Source organism: Corapipo altera, unplaced genomic scaffold (assembly GCF_003945725.1).
Source record: "Corapipo altera isolate COAL_440 unplaced genomic scaffold, ASM394572v1 165, whole genome shotgun sequence".
NCBI lineage: Eukaryota > Metazoa > Chordata > Aves > Passeriformes > Pipridae > Corapipo > Corapipo altera.
The window spans coordinates 862076-884952 of record NW_020884954.1 but is presented as its reverse complement, the minus strand read 5'-3'; the positions used below and the strand labels follow the sequence as shown (position 1 = coordinate 884952).

At 49.0% G+C, this 22877-nt stretch overlaps 1 protein-coding gene across 3 annotated transcripts in view; it reads right to left on the bottom strand.

Moving 5' to 3' along the window:
* IGSF3 (immunoglobulin superfamily member 3) overlaps positions 1-22360 on the bottom strand; it is a 94898-nt gene extending 72538 nt beyond the window's left edge. Inside the window, exon 1 of one of the 3 annotated variants that reach the window (XM_027663538.1) lies at positions 22184-22360. In XM_027663538.1, the coding sequence (XP_027519339.1) occupies positions 22184-22226 (43 nt within the window). In that variant the 5' untranslated portion in view covers positions 22227-22360. Of the gene's footprint in view, positions 1-14574; positions 14686-22183 lie in introns of those variants that run through there. The other 2 variants (XM_027663539.1, XM_027663537.1) reach the window with 2 other exon arrangements.
* Between the last annotated feature and the right edge of the window lie 517 nt (positions 22361-22877).

Below are 22877 nucleotides of genomic sequence, written 5' to 3'. Positions count from 1 at the left end.
CTCCTTGAGCTTGAGAGATGCTCTGGGCACGCAGAGCCCCAGAGCAGGTGCCATGGCCAAGTGCACCACGGGCTGCGGCAACTGCTGCCCTCCTGCCTCCGAGCTGCAGCAGCCCCTGTGCTGGCTGCCCTCACAGAGTGACGGGGCACACTCGGTTACCCCCAGCCCAGCATGCAGGGCTCCTCTTGACTCACTCCTCCTCAGTGCTTCCACCCCCCCACCCCAAAACAGGAGCATCCAGCCCTGCGCAGGCCTTTGCTCCCAGTGAATCACTCGCGGATAATTAACGCGCTCCAAGCTCATATTCCATCTTAATTCAGATTAATTTTTCAGTCTCCCTCACGCATGAGGCCTCCCAGAGGACCGCTCTTCTTCTCTCCTTTCTGTCACCCAGGGAGGATGCAGTTGGCTCTTGCCAAAGCCATCCCATTACTTAGTCCCTGATCCCATTACTTAGTCCCTGCTTTTTCTCTGGACTTCACAGTGGGGCTGATACCCACAAAACACTAACTCGTTTCAAGAAGGCTCTTCCAAACTCACAATTGTCCAGCCACTGAGAACATTTCCCCCAAGCACCCATCACCTTTTTTTCATGGGTTGAAGACTAATATAATCTCTGAGGGAGACTCTGTCCCAACAGACAACACCAGAACAGAGACAATCTTCTAGCAACACACACCTGCTATTCTGTGAAGTCTCCTCTTAAGGTGCACAAATAAAAATTAGGTTCGAGTTTAATTTTTGCATAAATGAGTCACAGCAGGGACACTGCAACCTGCTGCCAGATGGAAAAAAACCAAAGCTATCAGAAGAAAACATGTGGGAGCCCTCCCCCTATTTCTGTAAAGCCTCATTCTGGGAAAATCTAGTATTTTGCTTGGTATACTTTTTTGTCATGCCCACTGAGTTCAGTGTACTGAAAGCCTGGCTGGAGCCACCTGCAGAACAACTCCGTCCCTATCCTCCACCCTTTTGCTTTGATGTTTAAATCATGCAGCCAAGGGTGCCTGATCCCCTATCCTCCTCCACTCCTGCCACCATCCCACCACTCCCAGCACGTGGACCATCCTTCCTGAACCAACTCTTAAAAGCAACTCATTCCTCATTCTAATTCCTCCCACTGCTAAGCCAACTAAGGGTGGCTAAGTGGAGAGGTCAGCCAGGGTCAATTTATACAATAATTGGTATGGAAATACCACAATCAGTGGGGAAATATCAAAGCATGGGCAAACGAGACAGGAGCTGCCAATGAAGCTCTTTGTTCTTCCAACACAACCGCTTCCACTCACCTCTGCTCGCTGCTCTGTCTCACAGCAGCTCACTTCCACAGCAGATGTTTACTGCCTTTTAAGAAAAATGTTTTCAATAAATGTGAGAGAGGTGACATTTCTTTTAATCACCATAGATTGTTGTGGCCTCTGCCAAGCTTCCCAAGTTCTGACTGTAAAAGAGGTCTTGTACCTCTGCTATTATTATGCATCCAGTCAGACATCCAACCCCCTCGCCAAGATCAGAGCCATGTTACATCCTTTGGTTCTTCTCAGATCTGGTCCTTTTATTGACAGAAGACTTCCTGACTTTCCCCAGCGTGGCACTGGTATTCTACAGTGTGAAATGTGATCTACCCTTGTGATTTTTTCCCCCCCACTTTTTTAAGCAAACCACATACTATATGGACGTCACATTCCCCTAACTGCTCCTTCTCCGTGTCTACAATTAGGCATGTTAAAATATCCTGGTTTTAACACCACCTTAGAACGGCACATTCTTGAGTCACACAGATCATCTGTATTACTACAACCTTTAAACTTCTAAAAATGCTGAAAGGATGAAGGAATAATTCATTATCTACGCTGGACACTGAGAAGACAAGATTCAGGTTGGTCATGGGAGGTAGCTACACGTTCAAATTCCCAGGAGCAAGGAAAGTGAGGCACCAGAGAGGCTGCCTTGTGAGACTGAGGTCTCTCACACTACAGCTTCCTCTGACATTTACTTTCCTCCTCTGATAGACATTTACTTTTTTCAAGGACAACAAAGGCAGAACCTGCCCCAGGGGATGCACGACACGAGATCTCCCTGCTCTTACAGTTCTATCCTTCTCGATCATCCCATCACAAAGTAGATTTAAGTTACTTTGCTGCACTGAAGTCTGAAACTACGCTTTAATCTAGTACAGCTTTACTTTGAAAAGTCACAGAGTTAAGCCTCCAGAAGCCAGCCGGCCACTCCTGTGGTCAGAAAAAAAAACACAATACCCTTTAATTTTGTATTAACAAAAGGAAGGAGGATGGTTGGGCACACAGGTCCTCAAGCTCTGGAGCTCATGGTGCTCACCCTCCTTACTTCACATGGACTTTGAAGCAGCTGGTGGAACAAAGTGTACCTGACATAGAAGGTGAATAACAACACATGCTGATGTACCAGGGAGAGACTGAGCTGGCTGCCCTGCTGGTTCAGATCCATAATGGGAAATGATTGTTGGGGGCTCAAATATCTTTGTGCAACACACTCACTGTTTATTACAGTTTTACTGTTTTCCTGCAAAGATCCTGAGAAGAAACAAAAAAAAAGTCCCTAATAATCTGCAATTCTTGTATTCACCAATGGCAAGACCAGCTTTTGATTAACCTCATAGAAGGGCAGAGAGCACCAATAGCACTACAGGCTCTTTTCTGTACTTAACATAGAGCCCATCCCATGAATCTATTTAGTCAACTATTTCTCTTCCTCCCAGGTCAGAACAGAAGTTTTGCAGCCCTTTTCCAACTCAGATCAGCATGTTCTTCACATACTATACCACCGTTACCCCGATCATTATGGGAAAAGTACACAAGCAGAAGCTCCCTGGCAGATTATACTTTATATTGGGAATATGCAGGCAGGAAGTGTTGGATTGCCCACGCAGTACTTCTAACTTGCACTGCTCCTCGTGTCTTATCCTCAGGAGTTTATTCTTGCTTACAGCCCACTGAATACATGCCCCAGTGACTTATATCACTACGGCTGGTTCCAGGTCTGGTTAAGCACTACAATACACAGCAGCATTTACAGCGGTCTGCTGGAATGCCCAAGGCAATGCCTACTTTTATATTTTCCAATGAAAAGCAGTGATGGTTTCATTATTGCCTCCCCAGCCTGAGCTTTGAAGCTGTAACCATGGGTACTCACTGTAAGATTTAGTGTAGACCTGCACGAAAAGTGAAGTCTCCTAAGATTCCTACATGTGTTTGTTTTTTTTTTTCTTCTGTTCTTTTAGCTCTTATAACACATGTAAGGACACACCATTTACCTTGGTGTCCCTAACACTGCTCCCACATCTCTGAAAGATTCAGAATTGCCATGCTAGTACCAAAGCTATGGAGCATCAACACACATTTCAGAGGGCTGAACTTTTAGCTGGTACGCGTTCCCAGCCTATCAAGAGAAAGAGGTGAAATGGAATTGTTCGAGCAACAAAGCTAGGCAGGAAATTTCTGACATAGTTCATTATGCCCTGCAGCCCCTGTATTTCTTTTTATTATCCTTCTTTAGTCTTCAAGTCCTACATGTTCAACATCCAGGGTCACTCTAAGAACTGTCAAACATTATTCCCTGTGCGATCACTCACTCTCGGACAATAAGAAACTTCATTTTGTTTCACAGTCAATAACGTTTTAATGTCACTTCTTTTTTCGTTTTCCTGCATGCTCTGCAATCCCTCCCAATATTAAACAACAGAATGTCCCTATTATTGCTGTAATTCAGCTCATAACATCCCAGATGCTTAAAATACTCTCCCAGGAGAAAAGAGTGCAGAGTCATAAATCTCACCTTCACATTACCCTTGCCAAAAGGAAACAGCATTTACTACCCAGACTCTCATCAAAGGAATTCCCTCTCTTTCATGAAGAGATCTACTTCTGATCCACGGAGAGCCTGGTTCCTTCCCTTCCCTCAAATTTATTTTTCCTAAAGAAAAACAAAGCCGCTTGCTCTCATCATTTGAAACAGAGGGAGGAAGGGCAGACACACAAGTGCCTTCCTTCATCTCCAAAGTGAAACTCCCTCCAGTGTTTTGGCCCATTTTCCATACTCCCAGAAGATGCTCATTTGGCTTCTGTCCCACCCCCTTGCTCTGAGTGACTCCAGAGATTTTCCCTTACTTTGGTATGGATGACATTTAGGAGTTCAGTACCCTTATTGTCTCTGAGACCTTTACTTGCATACTTGTTCTTCTGGGCAGGGCCAGAGCATCTCCTTTTCAACCTCCAAATCAGCAACCTCAGGCAGCCATTTATTAATTGCTTAACCCCAAATCGATTGCCTTCTACAGAGAGAAACTTAACAATGATCTATTAAATATTGACAGGTTGGAAGAGCTGATGACAAACTGCCCTGCTGCACATCCCTCCCCCTGCCTTCCAAGCACAGCATTCCTCCAGCACTCCAGTTCTGTCTTTAGGGATGGGTCTGCACTTGCTCCTGTCCTCCTTTGGAGCACACGGTTCTGCAGGAATGGCACTGCAAGAAGTTATGAAGTGTAATACCCAGAAACGAATGCAGCCAAGAGCAATCTCTCACGCTTCCTTCTGGCTGTGCTGAAGAAACATTTGCGCCCCTCAGCCATGGCCATTAGCATGAGAGAACATTCAATTTGCAAGGTAAAGCTGCCATCTCGTACTTCTTCTTCAGCAGAAGGAGCTTTCAGGTAAACAGCGAATTGACTTATCCCTAAGGTCAAGCACATTGGCTAAAAGCATGCATTTCTCCAAAATAAAATTTTCCCACCCCACCACAAAGGATCACGAGAATACGAAGCACAGCCGTACAAAAGCAGACAATTTCCATTTCCTTCCCACAAAATTTTCTGTTTTCTTCCCTGCTCACTAAGCAGCAGTAAGATGCTGCCTCTCAAAACCTTTGTGATTCAGTCAGACAGCATCCCCTGAAAGACAGACACAGATCCGGGAAGATTCTTCAGCTGCCTCTTACTACTAATTAAGATGTTAGAACTCCTCGTCTCCTTACACTGTAATTTATTAGTCTGACATGCTACAGAGACTACCAGCAGTTGTCACCAAATTACCAAGGCTCTCATTTCAAATGGGAGGACAGGTGCTTTCCAGTATTTGGAAAAGGAAAGAAAAAAAAAAAAAGGGAAGAAAAAGGATGCAGAGGCATTTACGTTACTGTTGCTTCCAGTCTGGATGGGAGAAAGGTACAATCATTCCCTCTAAGCACATTCATAACACAATACTGCTACCAATGAATAAGAAGGACAATCAGATGTGATTCTCCTCCCTGAGGAGGAACAAGTCCATGCACAGGGGGGAACTGACCAGCTGGAAAGCACAGGAGAACACTTTTTACACCAAACAAACAAAAAACAACCCACAATTGTGAGGGGTGACTGCACACTGGCACAGGTTGCCCAAAGAGGGTGTGGAATCTCCATCCCTGGAGGTATTCAAAAGCCATGATCCTGAGCAACCTGCTCTAAGTAGTCCTTGAGCAGGGTGCTTGGACCAGATGGCCTCCAGAGGTCCCTCCCAATCCCAACCCTCCTGTGAAGGTCACTCCAACAGGACTGCATTCACTGCTGCTACAGGCCATGAGTTACTTTAGCCACAAAACACCTACTCAGAGCAGCCTTGCTGTGCCAGATCCCCTAAAGAGAAAACAGTGGCAAAAACACTTTCAGTCCCAGGAGATTCCGTTTAAAAATGTGGTTTCACAGTGCAGTTAAGCTAATCTAGGTACCAGCTGCCTTGGGAAAAAAAGCTGTCCTGTTTTCCCACTCACTTTATTGCTAGCAACACACCCACTCCCCTCCCCATGCCTGACCCTCCTACGAGCTGAAAAAAGAATGACCCAAGGAAAGAGTTATTTGTTTTCTCTAAGACAGCAGGAACACTTTTTTTTTCCTTTGGGAGATGGGGGCAAACAACCCTTTTCATTAGCAGCTGGAATATTTCACTAGCTCAGCTGTACTATGAAACAGCACCTTCAGACAGGCAAAAAATGGGTCAGGAGAGGCCAGGGAAGAGGTGAGAGCAAGGCAGCTTGTGAGGAAGTGCCAAGGTCCCTCTCTGCTGGGAGACCCTGATGGCAGGTCTCTAACAAGCCTTGTGGCAAGGCAGCAGGTGAAGCAGTGCTGCAGGTTACTCCCAATCACACAGAGGAAAAATAAAAGGGCTCCAAGCCACCACTTTTAGCAAACACCCATAAGAGCAGGAGACTTAATGAAGCCCGGCTTCCTACGCCTTCAGGAGGGGAGGCTGTCTCTGAGACTAATGATTTGACCGCAAGCTTCAGCTGGAGCTTCTCCTACAGCTGGCACAGTCATTTGGAGGCACTGCTAAAGCCCTTGAAGAAAAGGGTCCCCCTCAGTCCCCTGCTGACCCCGTGACTCAGCTACTTATGGTTCACAAGACTTGCAGGAACTCGTTTATTTTCAAGCTCTCTACGCCTGTCAAATTTGACTAAAATTGGCCAAAGGGCTTCCAGGTTATCCAGAAAGGGGCAGCAGAGGCAGCACCATCAGATAAGTCGTCTTTCTCTGAGAACCCAGCCTCAGGAAACACAAGGAGAGGCAGAGGCTGGGAATCAAAAACCACACAGAGGGAAGAAGCACTAAAAAAGACAAGGTAGAACAAGGGTAAGAAGGGCTTTAAAAGGGAAGACAAGCATATTGCATTTGGCACAGCAGAGGAGGAGGAACTAATTTGAGAGTTCACGGGAACCGTCAGACAACAAAAAAACCTGAAAGAATTTCAGAGGCAGAGATGGATAGGAAATGCTGCAGCTTACACTTCCTAAGCAGAAAGACCCAGGGGCATGCACATGCATATAGCTAAGCACCAGAAACAGAGGTTAAGATTTTGATTTGAACAGAAATACCACCTTGTTGTATCAGCAGAGAGAGGGCAGTCCAACTTTTATGAGTGGATAAAATTACCAAGAGGGAGGGACTGCAGGAAGAGGTGGATAACACCATAGAATAGGCCCCTTATAGCCTCAAAAACCCCAAACCCTGAAGCTGGGCAGGGTATACTCATGAGAACATACGAAAACCTCTGTCAGAGAGGCAGAAGGTGGCAAAGACAACACAACTCGAAGGAAATCATTCCAGAAAGAGACCAGAACTGGTTATCACATGGGCAATTGCCAAGTCGAGGAAGGTAATGCTGGATCACGACTGAGATGTAGAGCAGTGGGGGCTATTAAGAACACCCTTGCAAAGTAAATCACAGAGACAGACTAAATTGGCAGAAAGCTGGGAGGCAAAAGCTCCAGACAGAGAATCCCATGGGGCTTGTGGAGGACAGAGCAGCTGCTGAGGAGGAGGGGATAAAGCAGCTTTGCATTGAGGGAGAGAGGATACGAGTAGCAAAACAAATGACAGAGACGAGGGAAAATGACCTGGGACCCTTAAGACAAGCAAAAAGGTTAGAAATTCTACCTTTGTAAAAAGGGTGGAGAAAGAAGCTGGACTGAGCAAACACACTGGTAAAGGCAGGCCCTTAATTTATACGCCAGTTCTCTTTGTAAAGTTGCTATGGTTTGAGGAGTAAACTCGAAAGTGGACAAGGGGCTACCCAGGCTTGGGGGGGAAGTATAACTAGTAGTATTCAGTAAAGCAGAAGTTACAGTGTTTATGAGGGACGAGGCAGAGGGAAGGAGCCGCACTCCTTCCATCTGAGACAGGGAGGTCAGCATGGTCAGAGGACTCATGCCGGCTCCATGCCACTGGAGGACAGCAGGAGCAGAGAAGCAGCAGATGGTGGGGCCAGGAGATGGGAGAGAGGACGTACAAAGTGCCCCAGGGATGGGGGCAGATGCCACTGTGTCTGTGGTGTGAACAGCTATGGGGCAGAAATATCGGCAAAAGAAGAAGGGTGGGGCGAAATCGAAGTCCAGGGTGTACAAGAAAGGTCACACCAGGGGAGGAGGAAAGCAGAAAGATCCTGAAGGGGAAGAGTGGTGCTGGCTGAAAACCAAGACACACAAAAGCCTGGCTGGCAAGCCAGGTTCCTTGTGATAGTATGAGACATCTAGGCACAGGGAGGAATGACCCTGGACTAACCCAGAGCATCTGCTGAACAAAAGGGGCTCCAGTCTTCGGCACTGAGACAAGAGCTACACACAAGAGATGTGATGGAGAAAGGGACACGACTACAAGTCTCACTTGATGTATGGAGTCTGGAAAAAGCTGCAAGTTGGATTTTTTCAGGATTACAGAAGCAGCTCAGCAACACCACACCTCGGGTACAAGTCCAAATGCTCTCCTGCCTCCCAGAGCAGCACATCTCGGCATCCATGTGATGAGATGGGGCAGCACAGCCCAAGAGATGCTCCAAAGGTGATACACCCTGACTTCAGCAAGAGCAGACTTGCCACTTTGTAGGTCTGCGAGTTTATCTGAAGGTCTGGAAGAAAGCAGAGTCTCAGTTTGTAGACAAGACTGCGTCTGAGGGTGACTAAACAGCATTTGTCACTAAACAAAAAATCTTTCCTCCTCAGCTGAGAAAAGGAGAGGTGGGGATGAGGTAAATCCTTCCTCTGCTGATACACCACACTGAGCATCCTCCTGCCTACACTCCCTGATGAGCAGATGTATACAGAAGTTTTCATCTTCAGCTACTTACTTAGCAGAGCCTAGTCCCCTCTGATCAGGGAGTTAAGGAAAGGCTTACATAGCTACCAGGGAGGGAGGGTTTTATTTATCTGATTCCAACATGCCCAAGTTATCAGACTCTAGAGGAATTCAATTAATGAGAATAAAACTCTTGTTTGATGCAAGACTGGAAGGGTGGTGTGTTTTTTTCTTTTTCTGTAAATAGCTGCACCCCAGAGATTTTTACACTGATTATAAGCCTTAACAGCGACCGACTGATCCAAGTTTAACAGATACAGCAGCCACACCAAAATGCCACACACGCTCCAGATCTGTCGGGGACTGACAGAGCCAGAGGAGACCAGCACAAAGACAGGGAGAAGGGAGGGAGAGGGATGTAGGACCAGGAAGCTGGAACATCACGTCCAAAGGAGCCGCTGAGGCCTTTCCTCCTCCTCAGCTCAGTGCAGTGGGCTGCAAGTGGTGAGGGTTGACACTGGTTGTTTCTAAGCACCCACGAGCACAGCTCTGTGAGCACCTGCCTGCAGCAGCTGTGAAATGCCACCTCCTGACACGGAGGCAGAATTAAAGGCCCAGCACAAGCTCGTAAGGCAAGGCATGGGCACCACAGGTGCTTGGCTGCTCCGAGGCAATGCCCCAAAGCACACAAAAGCCATCCCCCATGCCCAAGCCACGTCTGTCCCTGGCTGAGGAGATGCTCCCCGTGCCCTGGGGAACTTGGCACTTGCTCCTGCTGGGGCTTCCTGCAACCACAGCATCCGCTGGGTCTGCCACGAGGAGGGAGGCTGACCCCCCGGGGCAGCAGGGGTGAGGGGACCATGGCACACACTGTCTCAGACTCCCATCTCAGGCCAGGTCACTCCGCGTAAGGTGCCAAGTTGTCGCCGCCTGGGACAGAGCTCCCTCCCTTTCTGGCAGGCTCTGTCCTCGCTGGCTCTGCCAGGGCTAGGCCCTCTCACCCACTGCCACCCAGTGAAGGGGCATGAATGGGGCACAACCCATTTCCCAAGGGGCTCTGGAGAGCCCAGGGATTGACCCCAACACATTAAGCATGGCAATGGATCACACTGGGCCCAGCCTGGCCTCTGGCACTGTGGAAGAGGGTGAAAGAAGGAATTCTGACGGCAGTATAAGCTTTGCAGAATTTTACTCAGATAATCCTCTCCTAAGGTTGGCCAGCTGGCTCTAAAGGGAACAGACGGAGGAACATTACAAATCACTGAACCGATGGGAACCAAACACAGGGCGCAAAACTCTTCTCATACAAACGGTTTGTTTTTTTTTTTTTAAATCCTGCCATGAAGATAAGCACAGCTCCCAACACCCGCTCCCAGGCGGTGCTACTCCTAGGAGATTCACCCAATGTTTATTCAATGCACATTTCTCTAAAACCCCCACGGTATATCCAGCCAGGAAACCGAACAAACACCCATAATTTCCTCTGACACTTCCTAGCTATGCTGTTCTGACAAAATCAACCAGAGCCATCCAGTACCATTGCATGCCAAAAAAAAACCCAAACAAAAAGACCCAGTTTCCTTACTAAACCCCTTCAACACACCAAGCCAGTAAAAGGGAGGAATCACAAGCTGAACCACTCAGAATCCATCAGCTGACTAGGACAGCACCAATAATCCCTCCTGGCTGTATACTTGGGAAAGACATGTAGGTGTTTCCACAGTCTACTTACGCAGAAACCTCAGGAACTCTTCCCTTTCTTCCCTAAGGGAGATTCAAGACATTTGAGGTTTAACAGCTGCAACAAACAGTCTCCTCTTACCAGAGAAAATATTCAGGAACAAGATAACAAGAGACACAGTTACTGCAACAGGATGAAAACATGGAAAAAGCCTCTGGGGTCTAAGTGCTGCCCTAATGACTGCAGACTGCTACTCAGAAAATCTGAATTCAAGTATACAGCTCTCATCACCACTTGCAGATCAAATAGGAATGGCAAGATGCAAATCTTGCTGCCTGCAAGAGAGGTAATCTAAGACACCATTTGTGAGCAACCTGCTAGCAATGCCACAGTCCCTGCAAACACAAAGAAATAAAAAGCTGCAAATGCCCTTGATCTTGCATTCATTCCCCAGTAGATCACTGTGCTGAGCCCAAACATCACGACTTTTATGTCTGGGGGAGTTGAGGGCACAGTCCTTATTACACTTGAAACAGCAAATATATTCTTTATTCAAATTTGATTGCAGACATGTGAGATGGGTTAAAAAGATGGCTTAGAAGGGAAATAATTACAGCTATTCTCCTTTAAAATAGTTTTAAGAGCAGTATCTTACTTATTTCACAGCCAAGAGGTAAAGCAATTCTACAAAGCCAACTCAAAATTAGCAGATATATTTTCCCTGTATGCTAGAAAAGAATGCAGATGCTAAACCCATTATATAGACAGCAAAGTGTCATCAGAGCAAAGAAGGCAAAAATAGCTAACTTATCAGTAAGATGACTAAGCAAATGGATTTTCAAAAATATGCTTTCAAATACGACACCCTTTTCTTAGAGCTGCACACATCCGTTTAGCTTTGTTAATTTCTCAATTCTTTCTTTTGATAATTTATTTTTGGCCTCCCGCTAGCATACTTCCCCAGAAGCCTCACTTCACCCTACCCACACTCAAGATTCGCATCCACATACAGAGGATGACTTGGGAAACGATGCTGATCACCCCAGTAACCACGGAGAATCTCTACCGCGGCACTTTCAGGATCATGTACATGCATTTCTTTTACATCTGTCCATCCACTGGAAAACTGAATTCCTGCTGCCTCCCACGCTCATCTCTATCCCTTCCCCACCACCCTCACCTATCTCAGGGGTCTTCATGGCTCCACTGGTATCTTCCAGGACTGATGAACCCTCCCTTCTCACCTGACCCTTCCATCATTTTTGCAGGTAAGAAATGGCCCACCTCTTTTCTAGGCCACCAGCTGTGCCAGAAGAGGAGGCTACATGTTGGCACTTCATGAACTGCAGTGGTTAGAAGAAGGAGAGCAGCAGAGCTGGGTACTGCTCCTGTATCCAGGGTGGGAACCACATCCCCCAGCACCTCTCCCTCCCACATGTGCTGCCAGCAGCCAAGCTGCTGGCCATGCTCCATGCTCCCTCTTTGACCAACACCCACGTTCCTCTATAAGGAAAATTACCCTTTCCTCAGATTACATCTCTTCAGGGACTCAGCTGGCATGCAAACAAACTGCATTCACTGGTAATCTACATCTCTGAGGTAACAGCAGTAGTTGGTGCTTGGCCAAGCCTCCCAAGTCATTCCTCCGCTATGCCAAAGCCCCGCGTATGGCTGCCCTCCAGCTTCTCCTCACAGAGGGATGGGTACCTGCTGGCACCCTAAACAGGGTGATTAAACAATGGAATGGGCTGCCCAGGGAGGTGGTGGAGTCACCGCCCCTGAAGGCGTTCAGGTGCCACTGGAAGTGGCACTGAGTGCCACGGTCTCGTTGGCAAGGCGGTGTTCGGTCAAAGTTGGACTCAATGATCTCAGAGGTCTTTTCCAACATAACTGAATCTGAGGCAGCTCCTGCTGCCTGACCCGTCCCCTGCCAGGAACCCAGTCCTCCTCCTCCAGGAGCCCAGCACAAAGCCCTGGGCTCCCCTTCCCAGCAAACAGGTTTCCAAGGCTCAAGCCCATTACACTGAGATCATTAGGATGCTTTTAGTAAGGTATCCCACTGGATCTGCTGGAGCAGCTATTAGGCATCTGACACACAGCAAATCTTTCCTCACGCTCTCCCCTCCCATTCCTACATCCTCCCCCAAAACAAGCCAGCCAAAAAACCCCCAGGGGGACGGACACAGTTTTGTGATCCAATGGAGAGCCAGAAGAAGGGTGGTACAAGCTTAACATGGGCAGGCTTCCAAGAAGAGGTAACAAACCTCTCCAAGCTCAGCCTCTTGCCTGTCCTACACCACCCCACACAGCTCAGGGAAGCCTCAGACAGCTCTCCCCCCTGTTCCAGAAGGAAACAAATCTCTTTCCCATCACATATTTGCTGCCCTGCAAAGGCTGAAAAAAAACCAAAGGAAAAAAAGAAAAAAAAAAAAATCAAATCAACCCAAGCACCAGGGCCAGGAACAAATCCAAATAACCACTGCAGGAAGTGCTGTCCTTCCTTCATTTGGTGGTCACGGGGCAGTGAAGGTCCCCTGCCAAGCTCCCTGAGAGCACCTAAGCTAAAGCAAACCTAGGGCACCCCCACGTGCATAGCAACTGGCAGTATTCACCATTTAATTTTGAAAAATTATTCCATTTAAAAGGTAAATGGGATGATCTCCCAGGTCTTGCCCCACAAAGGCAGAGACAGTTACAGTGGAAGTTTTTAGCCTCACCTCTCCCACCCTCAGCAGCAGAGGGAGGTGTACCTCCAAGCACATCATGGGAGAGCTCTCACTCTGTAGGGGAAAGGGGTTAACATGCATCTGCAGAGGGATCCTGCAGGCACAACTGGAAAATTCAAGAGGAGTGGATGAGGCGTAAGGGCAGCAGAAACTAGGAAAGGAAAAATAAAACCCAGGCATCTCAGGCAAGACTTAAAACACACGCAAGAATCAAGACAGGGTCTCTCTATGCTCTAATGACGACAGCAATACCTGAGAGATCACCTTCAAACACACCTCTCCTCACTTCTAGGCAAGGGGAAGGAGGCGGGAGTAAAAGAGATGTGAAATGAGAAAAAGGTGTTTTGGTATCTACTTATGAAGATGAGGAGGTAGATTTACACCCTTCTTGTAGCCCTTCAGACTCCAGACAACCTCTGCCCCTGTGCAGTACACGTATCTGAGGCCGAACTCTGATCCCTACTCACAAGCACCTGAAGCTGATCCTGTTCAGGTCAGCCTTATTTACAGCAGAAAGGAGTAAGTGCTTGGTGACTTCAAGCATTTGGCAGCTACACACTCTAGATTAGATTTAACTGCCAACTAGCTCATGGCATGGGACTGATTAGACGTAACAGCTCCTTACATGCCAGTGACCCATAGATTAACTGTGCTGCTGTAACACTGAGGGCTGGAATGAATCACAGCAGCTCCAAATTACACTCACGTGGGCCGTGCCCCATGAGCCTAACGGGGTGGCAAGGACAGCCTGGTCCCATTCACACAGGATAAGCAAGAGAGCTTGTGCGGGTAAGTAACACCACAGAGCTCAAAGTAAAAAAAAAAAAAAATCAATTTTCCTTCTTTTCCTAACACCAGGAGTGAAATCAATCAGGGCACAACAATCTCTTCCATCCTACATTTTCTTCCATGTGTAAGAAAAAAGCAGCCTGTTTGCTTAAAACAGCAAGCAAGACCTCAGCCCTAGCACTGCATATTTCCTCACAAAAAAAAAAAATCCCATGACACCTTTTAAGCCACTCTCTCTACTTCAAGGAGCTGAGAACAGAGACAGAGTGACTTGCCCACAATTATATCACAAGTCAGAAGAAAGCACTGGAATTTGCATGCTGTGACTCCTGCTGCAGGCGCCGGATAACACTGCAGGCACAAAGGTCAAACCCTTCAGCAGGAGCTCTTAAGATATTGTCTGCAGGCCACAAGCAGTCTGCAGAAAGCTGAGGGATGGCACAATGCCAGCCCAGTTCCTCTTGGTATCCACGTCCTCCATGGCAAAAGTGCCTTAGCACCGGGCAGGGCGGTTAAACAATCACGCCCTGCAAGAGGGAGCAAACATCCCTCCTCTGCAATGGGATTAGACAGATGGGTACGGGAACCTCCGGGAGAGGAAAGCAGTGCTCCACAGCATATTCAGGAGGTGGAGGAAGCTGAGGACCAAGGACTGTATGAGAGGGGAGGGAGTAGAAAGCCCTGAGTCAGGGAGATGGGATGAAACAACACGGTGAGAGGGGGCAGAGTACTTCGAAAGAGATAAACGCATTCAGATAACTGCTTAGAAGGGAATAAATATCAGTAAGTACTATAATTACCTCGAAAGCTTCACAAAGCTGTAAGAAGAAACATGTCTTTAAGAAAGGCTGGCGCACACACTTCTTGGGAAGCTCCTATTTCAAGCTATCAAAAAGGAACCAACAAGGCCTGACACCCAGGTTGGTAATTTCAGCTTGGCAGCCAGCCAGAGCCCTTTGGCTAGATCCTAGGTACTGGGTAACTTGAGTTAATAAGTGCCAGATTCCAGCAGTATGATTTTGCAGAGTATCGAGCTTCTGGATGACTTCTGGCAACAAACAACTGCCTTCCCCTCTTGCCTTATACTTAAGGTCCAGCTTCCCTTTCAGAGAGATTTGGAGGAACCTGGGCAGACTCCTGTGTTGATGACAGTGACGCTGAATGGAGACAGAATGATTAATCCAAGGAGACAAAATCTCAGTTTATCTAAGCAGCCAAATCTCGATAACCTTGCTGTCATGAGAGATCAGAGCCCTTTCTTCCCAAAGAAGCAAACTAAAACCTTTTTGCTATTTTGGGGCTTCATATCTCATCTTCAACCCTCCGTTTCTCTAAAGGCTTCAGAAACCATCCATTTCACACAGCAGCCTGGGTCAGTGCTGGGCTCCTCTCAAACACAGAAGAGATATTCAGCTCTACAGAGTCTGCTGAAAAACGTATCTACCTCACCCCACGCTCCCATCTCCCTTTGACAAGCTTATCAACTTCCATACAAAGCCCAAAAGCCATTAAAGGTGACAGTGGGCCTCAGGCAAACAGAACAGGGATGCAATGGGGGTGGGGAACAATCACCAAGGAAGTAAAAAAACAGAAAAAAAAATCCAAAACCCCAGATGCATCACCATTCCCTGCTATTCCCCCTGTAATCACTACTCCAGAGGGGAAGATATTTGCCTGGAAGCAAAACTATCAGCTTTTGTGAGCAGAGTAGGTAACACTAGGCAAATTACACCAATTCCAGACTCATACCACTAGTTAAAAGAAAAAAACAACAAAACTTAGCAGTGCCACAACAACCATCAGAAATTACCTCTAATCCCGTCAGACCCTGATGAGCTGTTTTGCAAGGGACAGAGAAACAATATCCAGAACATCAAACCAAACAACTGGCACGAGTGTCATGCTTGATGGTGCTAATGGCTGTGCAGCTGCCCCATGTGCTGCCCTGCAGAATATGCTCTGGATCCCGATGGAGTCAATCAACAATGTCACTGGGAACTGCACAGGGATCTCCTTCAGCAGGAGCCTCATCCCTTCCTGACTGGTAAAGTCTTAAGTCTGTCAAGACCAGAAGAGACAGAAGCACTAGCTGATTTTGCAAGTCCCAGATAGAATCAGTATCTTGGTAGGAAAGAAATCAGCGGAGAGGACTGGTAAGTACAATGCTCAGGAACAAGACAACAAATAGGGACAGATCCCCACTATCTCTGTTTCTGTCCTACTTGGGAGTCTTTGATGCTGTGAAAGCTATGGACATGGTGTAAGGCCCAGCATTTAGCAGGACCCATCCTCTAGAGCCTGTTCTCCGCTTTCTGATCATTCAGGTTCTCCACCTTCCTCCTTCTCCCACTGCTTTCCCTTGGCTCATCTTTCGGAGCAGAGAAGGCTCCAGGGAGACCTCACTGCAGCCCTTCAGTACTCCACGGGGGCTTATAAAAAAAAAAAATGGAAACCAACTTTATACACAGCCAGACAGTGATAGGACAAGAGGGAACAGTTTTAAACCAAAAAAGGGGAGTTTTAGATTAGATCTTAGGAGGAAATTCTCTACTCACAGGGTGGTGAGGCACTGGAACAGGTTGCCCAGAGAAGTTATGGATGCCTTGTCCTTGGAAGTGTTCAAGGTCAGGTTGGATGGGGGTCTGAGCAGCCTGGTCTAGTGGGTGGCATCCCTGCCCATGGCAGGGGGTGTTGGAACTAGATGATCTTTAAGGTCCCATCCAACCCAAACCATTCTGTGTGTCTGTAATCTTTTCTCCACTCCTCCACTTGACAGTGCACCAGCTCTTCCCTCCTTCCCTGTGGACCATCACCCAACAAGAGCTGGAAACGGACCTGGAAACACCAAGGAACCACCAACAGCAGAGTAAAATCAGAAAGAAGCTAGCATAGGAGGGTACAAGCAGTGGCTTCAGCCTGAAACTACAGATTAAACACTAAGCAGGACACAGCAGCAGCCTCTGTCAGGGACTGGTAACAGTTGAGAGAGTGGCTGGGGTCAAACACTGGACTCACCTCACCCCCTTGGCAGGGCTGAGCAACTGGTGGCACATTCTGGACCCAGTACCGAGGCCCTGGGGCATGGAGCACACACCCCCCAGCAAACTGGGGCAACCCAGCCAGAGGAATTCACTATGCCCTCCAGCCACCTGCCTGCCCAGCACCCTGAGGCTCCCATAACCATCTGCAAGACCACACGAAAAATGGACCTACTTTCACAGCAGGCACACCCCTCCAGTCCCTTTATGCATTTACTGGGTTTGCCAAGTTAGCTCTGAGATCAAGCAAATCCCTCCAACTGGTCCTCATGTGAGAACCTGGCCTGCACCCTCCCTTCCCTGCCACTCTGGGCAGGAACCAGGCTGGCACACCTCCTTTCAGGAGCAGCCCTGCTTTTTGGCATTTGTGCAAGTACTGTGCAGCAGTGATTCGAGTCCCGAGTGTCCAAGCATTTCCCCTTCTCAAGAAAAGCTTCCCATTACTTAGCTGAGACGGTCTGCTTTTGTGCTAGTGTTCAATTACTTACTGAAATGTGACTGTAGAAGCAGCTAGAAAGACAAGATTTCCTCTTGTCTCATTGTCATTTGCTAATTAAACCTAACAAGAAAAAGCTCATTAACTTGTATCATTTGAAACGTTCTTAGTACAGTGATGGAGACAGGGTGAGCAACAGGTTAGAGCTGGAAATAACATATATATGCACACAAACATCCTAGACCCACCAAAGGCAGCTGCAGACCCAATTTCTTTGCCTTGCAATGTGTCAAACCCCACTTTGTGAGGATAGACTCCATTTTAGCCCTTCCACAGCTGATAAGAAACACATGCTAAACGTCTCCTAACATTCTAACACAGAGGACTATTCTTTAAGAAGATTTTTGTACGACTGGGAAAGAGATGCCAACATAAAAATGGAGTCAAAACCAATTTAGCAGGTTATCATTAAAGAGCATTTAGGAACTTCAAAGCCAGAGGCAAATCGCAACACTGCAGTTTTTCAGACACTGGCTGGAGGGCCTAAACGTCCTTGATATCAGTAGACAAGTCAAATCACGAGCTGAGGAACACTAGCAACAAGAAGAAAACCCTATTGTGCTTGAAAATCTTTCCCCTCCTTTCAGGCAATTTTCCTGGTGCTTTAAGTTTCTGGGCAGGGTCTGCAGACTGCTAACTATCAGACAGCAAGAAGCACTTTTTTCAGGTCATAGCACTCTGATTCATCTAAGATAAACCAATGAAAAAACTTCTGGCTTCATACTAGACTGTATAACCTTTAAGCCAATGGCTGAACCCATCACTGATTTTGTAGGGGTAAGAAAGAAGTCAAGAGAGACTAAAACAAAAGCTTTAAAAGAATTTTATTTTTTTTTTTCAAAAAAGGCAATTTGCTGGTCAAAAAAACTCCACAGGCCTTCCAACACTGAAGAGATGTTCTCCCTGTGACCCTCTCTCTCCCACCCTCTTTCCTGTGGTCTGCAGGGCTGTTCATTCTGCCTTTCACTTTATATAATGGGTCTGGTAAAAGTGTTCTAAGTACACATTCGATTTACAATAAAAACTGCTTTAATAAAGACATCTAACTTGACGGAAGGTCAACTAAAAGACAACAATTCGCATAAACCAAAACCTCCTGTGTAAATAAACAGGATTTGCAGGAGCCTCCGGATGTCAGGCAGTCTGGCCAAAGACTGCGGGGAGGGAGTCTCCCTGTGAAGAATTACATGTGGGGATGCGCAGGAGCAGAGCCTGCCAGCCCAGCACCGATGGCCACAGCAGCCTCCCACCGCACTTGGGAAACCCAGAGAGCCAGATGAATCACACACAGAAATGAGGCAACAGCCAGCCCTCATTCCCCAAAAGAAGCAGAGCCACAGCCCACGGCTGCACACTCGGGATCAGTCCGGGTTGGGCACCGCACACCACAGCGATCCAGAGGCAGCAAACACGGGCAGGAGGGCAGCAGAGCTGGCCTGAAAAACGAAGCTTGCGGCGGAGGACTTTGGGCAGACGCAGATGGAGAAAGCACGATCTTGGCCACTGCTGCTAACAATGCATCGAGGAGCAGATGAGGCGCCAGCAACGTTCCTGGGCCGCTAGCTGTGTAAACAAAAACAACCCCCAAAACCCCGTGTGTGCAAACACCCACGATGCTGTTTTCTCCGCCTGTTCCCCTCCAGCCAAGCACCCTCCAGCTCTATTGCATCTAGACCTGGGTGTCAGCCTCCTCGGCCTCTGTGCATGGGCAGGCAGCAGAGGAGCAGGAGGGCGCGGGAGCGGAACACCTGAGCGGCAGCCAACTGCTCACTGCTGCTCTCCAGCCAGCACCCCGTCCCCCTCCGGGAGTCAGACCTCTAAGACCATCCCTTCTCTCTCCAAGAGTCACCTCTGCATCGTTATTTCACTCCAACGTGCCACTTACAAGTGAGCTGCAGCTTCCGAGACCTTACGCATGCTCTGCTCCCCTCTAGGAATCGCAAATAAATCACCAATTACTATGCATGAATAGAGAGAGGAAGAGGGTAATGAGTCTATGTACATATATACATATGCAGTGTTTGAACACAAAGAGCCGTAAATTGCATTCACAGGTGGTATTCTGGAGACTGCAAGAGACTCAAAAGCAGAACTATTCATAAACCAGTCACTGACATGAATGAATTCAGCATTCCCCAGAAGCCTATTGTGTTTCCTATATATTACACTATAAATATGAGGAGTATCAGACTTTGCATCCCTGTAAAAAAAAGGAGGTAAATCTTGCAACTACACACAGGATTAGCACTGGCTGGCACAAGTATTAATGGTCTCATCGCTGCATGAGGATTATTTACAGCACTTGCTCTATTTTCCCATTTTGTACTTGCTGTGATGAAGTGCCACTTGTTTAAAGAACCCTGTAACAAACACTGCAGCAAGAAGGGGAAAAAAAACCAGCAGAGATCTACAAATGTTACACCCACATGCCAGATGTGGGTTTTCAAACCCTGGCTTCACAGTTACTTGGATTCTGGTAGGTAGTTAATGCTTGAAATATTATTTTAAACCATCCACCACCTCTTTCCATAACCACAATTCCTCCTTCAGTGATTTTAATGAGTTTGCAAAAGGAGAAAGAAAGAAATGAGTTGCATTTCTTTTTCTGCATATTCAACCCACAGTATGTTATCCCTATATTCTAGCTGGAAAGCAACAGTCCTTTTCTACCCAGTCACATATTTACGTTACCAAACAGGGATTTTTACTCCAGCCACTTCTCCACGAAGCCAAATGATGTCTTAGTTTTACAAAGAGCAACCTAAAGCACTTCTGCGGGACTCGAGGCTTTGAGGCACGGCCGCTCATCCCCAGTTTTATCAAAATCAGCAGCTGGGCAAACGCAGATCAACCGGCTAAAAGAAGTCCAGGTGAAAAACACCAGAAGAAAACTAACTCCAAGCGCACACGTGGCACGCTTCCTACTGCTGAAAACAGCCTCACTCGTAGCACAGGGAGGCCAGCACAGTGTTTTTACGAACCAGCTACATCCGTGGGATTTGGGACCAGTGGAAAGCAGCCGATCCTCCCCAGCAACAGATGACACCTCAGCAGCTCATCCCCTCCCGGGGGGGTGGGGAGGGCAAAGGCAGGTTAGAGCCAGTTTCAGGTCAAACCCAGAAAGCCTGTTCCTGCAAGCAGGGAGGGGGGTGTGTGTGTGTGGGGGGGGGTCGGGGCAGCCTTGGCAGCGGGCCCGGCGCCGTGTGAGCACCAACACGGGCTGGTGGGTTCCCACTTCTGTACCGCCTCGGGGAGCCTTGGGCAAGACGATGGATGGATGCCCTCTGCTGCTCCGCCGCCGCAGCGGCTGGGCGTGCTTCGGGGCGCAGGCAACAGACCGACCGACCGACAGACCGCTCCATATTAGGAATCCCTAATCCAGAATGGTGTTATTGTTCTTCAACGGGAGAGACTGAGCGTGCGAAGACAAGGCAGCGAGCGAGTGCCCTCTCCGCCTCCACCCATCTTGCGGGCTGCGACAGACTCGAGGAGCAAAGCCACCCCGGGTAAACTTAGCTTGAAGACAGCTTTTTTTTATTTTTTTTATTTATTTAGGGAACCCAAGGGGAAAGCTAGTGGTTAGGGGAAGTTTGAACCTCCTCCAAAACCATCTCAAAGAGTTCTCTCTCTTTTTCTTTGCTAAAGACAGACAGAGTGCATGCAAACACACACACACACAAATTACAGACATGGAAGCACGACTGCAATTCAAGCAAAGATCTTGTTCCCAAATTGGCAGAGCAGGTAAGTATGTGACAATTCTCAAGACAGTGAAATTGCCAGCCTTGCTGCTTCTTCCCTTCATAGCATTAACGCCAGCAGAAAATCATACCAATGAAAAGGCAAATCAAAACAGCTCCCCGTTTGCTCTGTACATAAACAGGCAGAAAGCAGCATGAGGTTGCCGTACAGTATTTTCCCCAAATGTTCCTATCAACTCATCAGTACTTAAGCCTGGCACATGGTCTGCCACTAAAAATGTAAGAGGCATTTTAATTGTCTTGTATTCTGCTTTCCCCAAATTTGTAGGAAGGGATCTTGCATTGCTACAGCCTCTCTCACCCAGCAGTGGGGTCCCAGAGGACTTTACAGAACTGCAGAGTGTCATCCCCCGGGCACTTGTGCGATGGGACAAAACCACACGTTTAACGGTTCGCAGGGTACGAAACGCAGGCAGAGCGAAGGGACTACGGGAGGAGTTTGAGAGACAGCACAAAGCAATCAAACTGCATTTCACGGCAGCAGGGACTGCCTTCCCTCCACATTTCAACGCGCTCTTCGACAGCCAAGCAGAGCACTTTGTTTCTACAGCCTACCTTACCCCAGGCGTTTTCTCTGCCTTCATTGTGCAAGCTCAGCACAGACCCGTATAAACTCCCTCCCTACCCTGACGGCTCCCCTCCGAGACGCCCCCTGACCCCGGCAGGAGCAGACCGCGGCCGGTCGCTCCCCTTCCCCAAGTTGACGCCGGAGCCCAGGGGCGGAGGAGCTGCCCGTCCCCTCCGCTCCCACCGCTCCCACGCCCCGGCGAGGATGGTCACCGGGGTACTTACTGCAGGTGGACATGAAACCACGACCGATTTGTTATATACCTAAATATATATATATATATTTTATATATATGTTTAATTTTTTCCCCACCCCATTCCTCCCTCCAACCGCTGGAGCAGCGCGGGCAGCGACAACTCCTGGGGACACGCGCTCGGCGTCCGCAAGGGGTGACCCTCCCGCACGCCCCGCCAGCGACAGCACCCACCGGGAGGCGCGGGGGTCCCGTTCTCGTCCCGCCTCTCCCGGCCGACCCCCGTCCATCCCATCCCATCCCATCCCACCCCATCCCGTCCCGTCCCACCCTTTCCCCCGGGCGGCACTTACCGAGGAGGAGCAGGGAGGCGAGCTGCGGCCGCAGGGTCCGCATGGCTGCCGGGGCGCGGGGCGGCGGCCGCCCGCTCGCCCTTACCTCCCGCCGCGGGGCTCCGCGGGGCTCCCGGGGCAGGCGACGCGCCGGGCCCGGCGGCACAAAGGGAAGGCGGCGGGGCCGGCACGGGGAGGCGCCAAGGCGGGCGGGGGCATCGCCCCCGCACCGGGGCGGCCGCCGCGCCTCCCCCCCCCCCCCCCCCCCCCCCCCCCCGCCCCCCCCGGGGGGGGCGGGGGGAAAAGGGGGAGGGGGGGGAAAAAAAAAACCCCACCGGCCCCCGGCAGGGCGGGAAAAAAAAAAAAGGGGGAGCCGGGAGGAGGGGGAGACGGAGAGCTCACGGAGCAACAACAAAAAGACCCCACCCCGCAAAGTTACTCAAAAATAAAGCGGGGCGCCGCGCCCCCGCCGCCCTCACCTGCCCGCCCGCCCCTGCCGCCCGCTCAGCGCCGCCGCCGCCGCCGCGGGGTGCCCGGCACTGCCTCCCGCCGCCAAACCCCTCCCCCGGCCCGCCCCGCACCGCCCCGCACCGCCCCGCAACCCACCGAGCGGGGAGGGCAGCGCCCGCCGCGCCCCCGCGGGGCCGGGACGGGGCCGCCGAGCGCGGCTCCGGAGAGCGGCTCGGACTCGGGGAAAGAGCTTGCAGGGGTAAAG